Here is an 11,066-nt window from a genome sequence, read left to right as displayed (position 1 = left end):
GCCCCGATCCCGCAGCTGAATCAACTTAATAAATAATAAATAAATAAATACATTTGCATGGCAAAGAGGGACTTTGCAATTCTTCTGATCACTCTTCATAACATTCTGGAGTATATGCAAATTGCCATCAAACAAACTGAGGCAGCAGACTTTGTGAAAAGTATTATTTGTGTCATTCTCAAAACTTTTGTGCACGACTGTACAGCGATTGGTGTGCATAAATGTTACAAGACTTCCAAGTCCCCTCCCCATGTATGTCTTACGGTGAACGTTTGTTGAAGGCGTCATTCAAATCCTGATTTGACAACTGTTTTGTCGCTCACGTTCTGCGGCGCAACCCTGTATCTCCTTCCCATCTTCCAGCGAAACAATTTCTAAGCAGCATCGCAACACCTCTGCAATGCACATTATGGACTTTACTGGAAACATTTTAATACATCGAAACATATCAAAGAAGACAAGGGTGACACACACTGAAAATACTATTTTCTATGTACCTTTTCACTTCATAGCTTATGGAGCGAAAGCGAACTTTCAGTGGATTTTATGGTAAGTTTACATCGGAAAAAAATATTACATAGTCTATACTTCGTATGGAAATTACTTTATTCACATATCTTTATCCTAACTGCTGATATATTATTACAGTTAACATCGGAAAAAAATATGACATAGTATATACTTCGTATGGAAATTACTTTATTCACATATCTTTATCCTAACTGCTGATATATTATTACAGTTAACATCGGAAAAAAATATGACATAGTATATACTTCGTATGGAAATTACTTTATTCACATATCTTTATCCTAACTGATGATATATTATTATTGTATGCTAATGCATAAATAAACAGTAAAGTAAAGACAAACTGAAACCATTTGTTTTCAATTTAGTTGCTGATGGTGGGGGCAATGTACTGGAATAAATCACGCTGATCAGTCCCTTACATTTTGAATCAGATCTATAACGTTGTTTAGTAATTTTCTACATCGAGACGAGGTAGACTGTCGGATATTCTAGACAGGAGTTGGGATCGGCTGTGTGCCTGGAGCGCATAATTGTGCATAGAGAGAGAGAGCTGACAGTAGCGCATAGCTGGGGACAGTGGGACCAGTGCACTACCATCAGAAATGTTGCAATAAGAGAACCTCTTATAAGTGTTTTGCTGCTGCTCCCTTCTTGCTGCTCTCAGATCAGTTACTAGCAGATTGATTGTGTGAGATAAGCCTCACTATTCACTGGCCTGTGATGCTGGCAGGATCTCAGTACAGTTGTGCCATGACACACCAGCAGTGGCAATTGATTTCACTGTTTCGAAGTATTGGGTTTCTTGGGGTCCAATTGAAAGCCGCAGAGGTTTTAAGACACCTGTTTGTGAAATAATTAACCCCTATAATTTATATGAGAGAGCATTGATTTAGAATTACATATTCAAAGCGTTACAGGACAATGAATTAGGCTTTTGGTTACTCTTGTTCTATTTACACATCATTCTGAATACTGGCAGTGGGTAGTAATTCCCTGATGTAGGGGTGCACGTATTCAGAGGAAATTAATCCATGTTAAATCAACTCTGACCTAATTTTGTAAGTTATACCTGATTTAGTTTCTTAAACAATGTACATGCAGCCCAGATTAGTGGTCTGGTTTTAGGTTAATTCTACAGTATGCTCCTGGGGATGTTGAGAATGTAAGTATGTAAGGGGCCAGAAATAGGATTAGAGAAAGAAAATATCAAAAAACAAACACAACTTTATCTCCCGCAGAGTTTGAATTTCCTTGTTGGTGACACACCCGGGCGCATTAGCGCACTCACGAGCGCGCACACAGACACTCACAATAAAACATTAATGCACAGGAGATGATGGTCCCAGACTCTCAAAAATAATTAGCATACCTTCCTGTAGCCTACTTGAAATTATAATCACTGAAACACAGTAACAATGTGAATTTCTAATTATATTTTGGTAACTGGACTGAGAACATTCACTGTCACCTTGTGCACAGTCACCACACCACTAGGGGACCTGGCAGACCTTCTATAGCCACGTCGCAAAAGTTGATCCTCGTAAACTAAGTGACAGTATTTGGAGTTATGCGTCTTAACCTACAGCCTGGTGATGCAATGCTCTAAAGCAGGGATCATCAACTAGATTCTGCTGTGGGACGATTTTTTCTTGAGCAGATGTATATTTTTAGACTAAAACAAAATAATTTCAAACATTGCTTACATTTGTATATGATCACGTGTCTCTTTATAATGCGTGGGAATACCCGCGAAAAGATTTCCAAATTAAAATCACTTGGAGCTGATTTCCTCCTTTTTTATGTCCAACAATTATTATTTTTCATCAATCTTGGGGGAAAATAAAACCAACCGCGCCCGCGGGCCACAAGTTGGGGAACCCTGCTCTAAAGGGACCAGGACTCTCCAGTGGAAGCAGCCTCAGAGCTGACCCACTGTGGCAGAACCATCCCAGTGCAGAGCTCAGTTCTACAATTTGCGGGCTTTGTGGTACCAGCTGTTCCTCTGAAGACTTAAACCCATTTACTGGGCAAGCAGGAGAACGCAGAGAGGGAAAATAATTTAAAAAAGAAAGAAAGAGGCAAGGAAAGAGTGATGAGAGAGAAAAAAAAGTAACGAGAGACAGAGAAGGAAAACATTGACAAGAAAGGGAGATTAAAAGTGTTTCCATTCAGAGCTTTAGGTCCTTTATTTGACGGCCATATTGAAGCGCGTCCGGCTATCTTCCCCTCACACACTGCTCCCATTAGTTTCAGATCGCCGTACCTCCCTCCCTCCCTCGTTTAAATACAATCAGACAGGATGCCCTCGCCAGCCTTGCAGCATAACTCATCTTGTTTATGAATGTGCGCCGGTACAATTAAATAATAAATATAATGTTTAGCAGAGCCATGCATCTCCCTGTGCGTCTCTACCCAATCCATGTACTGTATAAAGAGCCTCCAGTGGATTCTTGATCTGCAGTATGGGGTTTATGAGCACAGAGGCATCTAAAAGCTCACAGAAAGTTGTGGAAGTACTGATAAAGCGAGGGAGAGATGGGACCGTGTAAAATGTCAGGGTAGGGTAAGGAGGGAGCCATTTTGTTTGAGATTAGGGGAGCTTGCAGAGGTGCTATAAGAGACAAAGACACCCACTGTGAACGATAGGAGTGGCAACTATCCAGGGACAGGCATCCCTTACAACAGATTTGTTTGACACAACAGGCAACCAGCCAGCAGCGATCGTCTCTCCTCCCTGCCACTCGCACGCTATTGTCGCAGACGACTAATCAGCCTCTTAATTGAATTGCAGCTAATCGTTAATGAGAAGACGAAACGGTACAGGCGCCGACTACAAACATCCTCAGTCCTCCTTCCTCATTTCCTTCCCCCACTATCTTAAGCCTCAGTAGCAGCAGCCACAGGTGCCTCTACTCTAACCCCTGTACTCCAAATGAGACCACGTCACACTGATCGGCCATGACACTAATCCTCAGTGACGCTGTGGAGCAGTTAGCCAAAGCCACACAGGGCTAAATTAGATGTTCACTTCCTCAGCATGCAGGTTGAACATGGCAGACTAGAGTAGGCCTACATAAACATGGCTACCTTGTACCTACCTACACAGTCCTGAAGTGCCTTAAATACAGTTAGTTGTGTAAAATTAGAGGTACATTGTAACTCCAGAATACAGACTTATGTCATTTCCGCATTCCTTCTAGGGTGTCAGTTTAATTAAGAGGGTTTGAGACAAACCTAACAATTAAACAACTAAGATTCTGTAAAGCAGGGTTCATCAACTAGATTCAGCCGCTGACTGATTTTTTTCTTGAGTGGATGGTCAGGGGGCCGGAACATAATTACAAATCATTTGTAGACCGCAAGAAGCCAAAAAATATATAATGTTTGATCAAAACGTAATCACTTGACTTTTTTATTAAATCACACATCTCTCTATTGTACATGGGAATACTTTGGAACAGATTTCCAAAATCACTTGGAGCTGATTTTCTGGTGTTTTTACAGTCTTTTATGCTTTAGTTTTTTTGCTCAGAGGACAAATAAAATCACCTGACCTGCGGACCGCAAATTTGGGAACCCTGCTGTAAAAACTCTGTGAGAACTGGTCTTGTTGAAATGGATATATTGCATTTGGAGTCTGACATACGCTCTCTAAAATGTGTTGTGTTGCTCTTATTTTGGAAAAAAACTCACATACCAAAGAAAATACATTTATGACCTGTTGGCCGTTAGAAGTGACTCATGAGCCAAAACTGGGTGAAAAGAAGCATTCCCAAAATAAGTCAATGTAGATGTTCAGCAACCGGACACATTTATGTGACCCCGTTTATGTGAGTCCTATTAATGGTTGCATTTTCTCTAACTCTGTAACTCTCTGTGAAGTCTTCTCCAGGCAGCCCTGACATGGTCTCAATGAAGGAAGAGAGAGGAGCCACTTACCTGTATCTCAAAACACTATCTGGATTGTGGGAGGCAGAGAACGAGAGAGGAGAGGGAGGAATGGAGAGAGGGATTAGAAGCTAATCCAGGACACGGCCAATCCCAGAGGAGCTCCTTTTCTTCCAAGACGCAGACAAAACAGTCGCACGGATTACTGCACTTTAGTGTATTGCCTTTAAAAAAAAAAAAGCATTATCCCTTTTGTATAGTGTTTCATTGTCCCTAAATGCCTGGTGTCCCGGGCCTGTGGTAAATATGCTGAATTCTACAACAAAGGATAAAAGAGGACAACAGTCCCGGTGAGAGGGGAGCGAAGTGACAGGATGTCCCATGGACTGTGTGGTGCCACACGCAGATAAAGCGCCTTAGTGGAGACGACATGTGTGAACGGACCCCCTGCTCCTTCTGCTGGGTCTCAGAGGGACTGAAAGCTGAACACCCCTGTGGACGGTACATTCAAGATTAAACTTCTATGAGGGAATACTAAAACGACTGAGCGGCTAGTGAGTGACAGGTTGGAGATATTTTAGTTGTCGATTACAGGGGAGAATAAGGTGAGGTTCTTTCAAAGCAGGATTACAAATTCGTTTCTGGAAAAACTTACTGTATCTGAAGGGAAGAAGGACTTGATTGAGGAGACTTGCGGCAGCCTAGAAACCTCTATCATTAACTGGAAGGATCTAAGTTAATGTGTGTAGGTGCATTAGAGAAGATTATTAGCTGACAATCAAAGGTGTCAGCCTATTGAGTCACTCCTCAATAAGCCACATCTAAAGTGACCTGGTTGGTGAGAGTTGTTGTCTTGGTGTTGTGTTGGTGTTGAAACCTGTAGTGGTGAGAAGAGAAAGCACTGGGTGAGAGTGAGGTGGTAATAAAGGTTGTTTTAAAGCTGACATAATCCAATTACAGTTTCTTAACAAGTTATTTATAATCTCCAACAAGTTTATTGGACAGAGCACACAGGGCCAAGCAGGTTAAACATAACCACTTTCAGATGTATAACACAGCCTGACTCCTATCTACTGTACTGTGCCAAGTCGAGAAGGAATTTTAAACTAGGTTTACAGAAAACTAAATATTTATTCTCATTTTACGAGGATCTCGTAAACCTCTGGCAAGGTGATTAGTGTCTAGATGGGTGGGATGTTCGTTAACTGTTTGTAAACAAGACCTTGGATGGTTTTCACAGAAAGGGGTCTCTAGGTAACACTGCTGGCTTTCCAGCTTTGACAAAAGATATTGGTGCTCATTTTAAAGGAGGTAGGTATAGACTTCAGTTTGGACTGATCCTAAAAAGACAAGAACAAGACTATTTTGTAAAGCCTCATTGCTTAACTTTGAGAGGGAAGTTTAAGGACCTGTATATTTTTGTTGCTGAAGGGAAAGGTGCATTTAAATGTCCTAATTATAGAAATCGCTGTGCACATCTAAGATTGATTTAGCTCTAGAAACATTCACAGGTATGAGCTTGCCAACAGAGAGAGCATCATAGTTATATTGTTAGTGTTCACAAGCAGAAACACAAGTTCAAAATAACAGTCAGGCAATACTCCAATCCACAAAGAGTGAAATGTATTTTGTCTGATGGACAGAATATGAGCATCTCTTGGTATTCTCTCACTCTTTCACTGCACAAATACTGGATGAGTTATGTTTCACTGTCAGTATATATTTGGAGCCGCAACTGGATATATTTTCTGAACTGACATTCAAAAACCCACCGTCTGGGAAAGGAACAGTGGATCCCAAGCTCTCAGACCACATAGGCTGTGGTTATTCCAGAATCCCTGGGATGTGTCATTCCTCTTCTTTTTATTCCTCATGACTGAAAGCTGCTGGGAAGGAGGACAGAATTTCTTTGAGGCTGGAGTCATTCTAAAGCACAGAATTGACCCTGAGATAGAAAGCTTCGGATGTTGACTGACCCCATAGATAACCCATCATTCAGCTGATAACTTCAGTGGGACTTCCTAAAGCCAAACTGCAGGCTTTACGCTCAATGAATAGCTGGCACTTGCTGCCGTGTGGAGAATGTATTCTACACACATTCTCAGCACATAATTTGTGTTTTTCTTTTTTTTAAGGATCCAGAAAGTTGTTTAAGTGTCTTTTAACACTCCTTTTACATTGGAAAAGTTGACTGATTTCTTACTGGATTTTTTATCCCCCTGATTAATTATATTTAAAGGGTAGTCATCTCTGCTACCATGAGTCTGGGAAAACTGCCAGGGATTAAAGGCCTAGGGTCGGGCTCTCAGGGGAAGAGGCGCTTTAAGAGCGAACTCTCCGTGGACATGATCAGCCCACCGCTCCCAGACTTTCGCCACACCATGCACGTGGGCCGCGGTGGCGATGTGTTTGGAGACACCTCCTTCCTTAGCAATCATGGGGGCAAAGGGGAACCAGTGAGCCCTGATTCACCCACCAGCAGCACAAAGACCACCAGCTTCTTCTCCCGCACCCTGAGGCATGTACGCAGGTCCCCTGTGCCCCGTGCCAGGATCGGTTCCCGTGACCTTTCACCCCCACCGCCTCCTGTCTCACCCATCATCAAGAACGCCATCTCACTACCCCAGCTGAACATTGACATGCCCAACGGCTACCAGAGGGTGTTGTTCCCCAGCTCAGTGAGCTCCCCAGATGCCTCCCTCCACAGCTACGGTAAGAACATCTGTAATGGGAAAAAGCACATATTGCACACACACACGCACACACACACAGGTTGCCATTTCCTCTTCTCAAACCTCCAAACAGACGCCTCCCGGGTGGCGCATTGGTCTAGGGTACTGCATTGCAGTGCTAGCTGTGCCACCAGAGACTCTGGGTTAGGGTTAGGGTTAGGCACAATTGGCCTAGGGTCGTCCAGGTTAGGGAGGGTTTGGCCGGTAGGGATACCGTGTCTCATCGCGCACCAGCGACTCCTGTGGCGGGCCGGGCGCAGTGCACGCTAACCAGGTCGCCAGGGGCACAGTGTTTCCTCTGACACATTGGTGTGGCTGGTTTCCGGGTTGAATGTGCGCTGTGTTAAAGAAGCAGCGGCTTGGTTGGGTTGTGTTTCAGAGGACACATGGCTTTCGACCTTCGTCTCTCCCGAGCCTGTACGGGAGTTGTAGCGATGAGACAAGACAGTAACTACTAACAACTGGATACCACAAAATTCGGGAGAAAATGGGGTAAAAAATAAATTTTAAAAAGTCAAACAGATCATTTTTTCTGAGTCATCTGAAATTACCTTCGTTACACCTGCGTACAATTATGCCTATAAACACAAACAAACATAGCTGGGGAGAGAAAGATACCGAGAGGGCATTTCCTGTGTTTGTGGGCTACTTGACTGCATCGCATAAACCCAACACTAATCAACTCCCTTTTAAATCCCTGCTGGTACAGCGAAACTGTGTGTGTGTATGTGTGTTCAGTGGTAGTGTTTTTTAGAACAGTATGTGGGATGTCTGGAATTCCCCCCAGCCACTGGAATAGTTACCCAACTCAGATGGAATGTACCCAAATAAAGAGAACCAACAGAGGGCACAGAGAGCTAGATGATCTGGGGGATCAACAGGTTAACTCACACTGTACCACCTCTTACTGTGATGTACATGTTCATTTGTATATTCTGGTGATTTCTTTAGCTCTTCTTTCTTAAATCTCCTGTCCCATTTTCCTCTCATTCCTTCTCCACATCATCAACTTTTTTAAAAGAAGAAAGTTCTTCTCTTTTCCACTCTGTTCTCCTCTTTATATGCCTTTCTGGGTCCTCCTCTCACATCTCTTCAATAGCGGCTGAGAACTGTCCACTAGGCATAAAACCAAGCCCTCCCCCCATCCCCCACACAGGTAACATTCAGAACCAGTGAAGTCATGACACCGTGGAATGTGTGTGTGGGTTGGGCTGGTGCTCTGAAACGACTAAACACCTTGCTTGTTTTATACTGTCACCCTCTGGCCAATGAGGCAAACTGCAAGGCTCCCTGACAATTTTCAATGCACTTCTTTGAAAGTTGGTTTCTCTGTCTAATGAAAGTAATTGGATATTATACTGTAGCTGCAGTAATAGAAGAGACAATGGCCCTTTAAGGCAAGAACTGCTCTAAAAATGTTTTACATTTGAATATGTTTGTCTCCTTCCTGTCTGCAGGTCTGCAGTCTGGTTTCGTCACACTACCCCGCCACTCTCGCCTTGATAAACAGCTGCAGGACGGCACCGGACTGTTCGCTCAGAACTTTAGCTGTGGCTCGCTCCCAGACAACGGCTTCGCGCTGACGCGCTCCGACTCCTTCACCTCGTTCACAGTGGACCTTGGCCCCTCCCTCATGAGTGAGGTTCTGGGCATGATTGACAGCCCCAGTTGCCTCACTATGCCCAATCACAGCTGGGAGTTGGGGGAAGAGGAAGAGGAGGAGCAGAGCTCTGTGTTTGAGCTGGCTGTGCAGAGCCCCATGCTAAGCTCGTCAAACCCTTCCATGTCAAGCACTCCGCTCAAAGTGAATGTGAACAACAGGGGAGAGGAGGAGGATGGGAGGTCTCTTGAGACGCCAGATGCATCTATGGGGTCTCCTACACAGGTAGAACCAGTTATGGAAGCTGAGAGGTTCCAGAGAGCAGCTGACGTGCTGGCGCGTCACTACGGGGGAGGCTCCTTCTCCAGGAGTCATCGCAGCGATTCTGCCTCCTCCTCACCCCTCAGCCAGCCTAAAGTCCCCTACGCCTTCCCTGAGGAAGAGGAGATCAAAGTCTGAAACATTTACTAAATGTCTATCATTGTGAGGAGAAGATTCTATTTGATCATTAGACTACTTACTGGGGGACCTTGGTTCTGAATCCTTACACTCAAGACCTTCAGAGGGATCCATGTTTTTCAATAAACCTTTTACATGAATGATTTGAATTGGAAAAATCCTCATAAGAGCTCTCGTCTACCATCTAACAACTGGATCAATACTGTCTCTTGTTCAGTTCTAGAGAAGCCTGTTTAGAGTTTCTCAGACATGATCTATCAGCAACATTGGACAGGGTATATATAAAAATAAACTTTATCATGTCAGATTCCATTATATCTTCATAAGAAATATACCTTATACTAAGCAGATTCCATTCAACTGTCATTAAATTCTGGGATGGAACAATCTCTTGATATCGTGCAACTCTGTGCTATAGCAGCTGCAGTACAACAGTCACACAAGATGCCATACAACGACCAGAAGGAAGGACACAGTGATGAGCCGAGGCTGTGTCTGTCAAAAGCACTCACAGTGGTCATTCACAGACATGCCACACGGATGAAGGAACATAATACATTTTATTTTTAGAAGACAAAGGAAGGATTTCCAGCCTAATGACACACTCCTGTGAAAAGGATTGAAAAGGGAGATAAAACATGACTAACAGTATGTGGATACTAAAGGGACAATACATTGTTTCTATCCACCTGATCTAAATTGACATATCTTCAGTGACAAAATCATCTGTTAGACCGAACACAAAGCCAGTTTCATAAATGATCATTTCCTGAGAAAAGTTTGATAGGAATAAAGATTCTCACTAATATCTGAATTAATATCAGAGATGGCACTGCATGCTAAGGTTGAAATGAAGGGTGTGCCCTGTAAAATGTATCAAACTAATTTTGGATACACAGCCCTATAATCGTTTAAACCTATAGCTGCCTTACAGTGATAGTTATTGTCAACGACTTTTTCCAAGTATGTTTGTTCTCAGTGTTATGTTCATACATGGGAGTATAATTTATTTTTAAATAACAAGGAAACAAATGCATTGTCATACATGAAGGTAATCAAATGAAGTTGAATATTAGCTATGTTCATAAGACTACAGGCACTCGACTTAAAATGACCAGTACAGACATGTATGTGATGTCACATATGAATACAGTATGTATATGGAATGAGATACAATTGTCTAATTTGATCCATTTACCAGTAGCTGTCATAGCAGTCATATTCTTAATAAATACTGTTTTTTAATAAGCATTGGTTCTGTCCTTTTTGACACATTGAGTGGATAAAGAAAATATACAGAAACAAGCAGTGATTTTCAACCAGGAATGGATATTCACTATAGACCAGAGGTAACTTGATTCAGCCGTGGGACGATTTATTTCTGAGTGAATAGGGGGCTGGAACATGATGATAGTCATTTGTACACTGCAAATTGACCACAAGTAAGACCAGACGGATATTGTATTTGGAAATAACATTATCATTTCATACCATACATTGAGACACTATCACGTCTCTCTACTTATTCAAGGGATCAACATAATTTGTCCTAAAAACAACATTAGACATACAAAGAAGGCAATACTATAGTCCCTTCATTCAGATGTAGAAGCTAAACACTCAAATTCTACTTTCTGAGATCCCAATGACTAAGAATGAGGACTCCATGGCACCTGTTGTATAGGACTGGGCAGAGCTGACACTGCATCTCTTCCTCTCTCTCTGTCAACTACTTCCCACACACACACACACCGGAGGTTCTTGGTGCAAGTAGGATGACATTCCACAAAAGCATTCACAGACAAGCACATATATAAACACAAATGCACTTTTACATCTACCCACATGTCACG

General features: G+C 42.7%; 1 protein-coding gene across 1 annotated transcript; it reads left to right on the top strand.

Moving 5' to 3' along the window:
* Window positions 1-261: 261 nt before the first annotated feature.
* Window positions 262-10,455, top strand: LOC110486427 (cdc42 effector protein 1). Its single transcript, XM_021558026.2, has 3 exons — window positions 262-549; window positions 4,417-7,134; window positions 8,612-10,455. The coding sequence occupies exons 2-3, from the start codon at window positions 6,681-6,683 to the stop codon at window positions 9,211-9,213; spliced, it is 1,056 nt and encodes a 351-aa protein (XP_021413701.1). The 5' UTR covers window positions 262-549; window positions 4,417-6,680; the 3' UTR covers window positions 9,214-10,455.
* Window positions 10,456-11,066: the final 611 nt, after the last annotated feature.

Source organism: Oncorhynchus mykiss, chromosome 13, assembly GCF_013265735.2.
Source record: "Oncorhynchus mykiss isolate Arlee chromosome 13, USDA_OmykA_1.1, whole genome shotgun sequence".
NCBI classification, from domain to species: Eukaryota; Metazoa; Chordata; class Actinopteri; order Salmoniformes; family Salmonidae; genus Oncorhynchus; species Oncorhynchus mykiss.
This window is presented reverse-complemented; position numbering and strand designations above follow the sequence as displayed.

Coding starts and splice junctions, on each gene's coding strand:
- LOC110486427 (XM_021558026.2), top strand. CDS start 6,681: ATGAGTCTGGGAAAACTGCCAGGGATTAAAGGCCTAGGGTCGGGCTCT. Junction 7,135..8,611: donor TGCCTCCCTCCACAGCTACG/GTAAGAACATCT, acceptor TCCTGTCTGCAG/GTCTGCAGTCTGGTTTCGTC.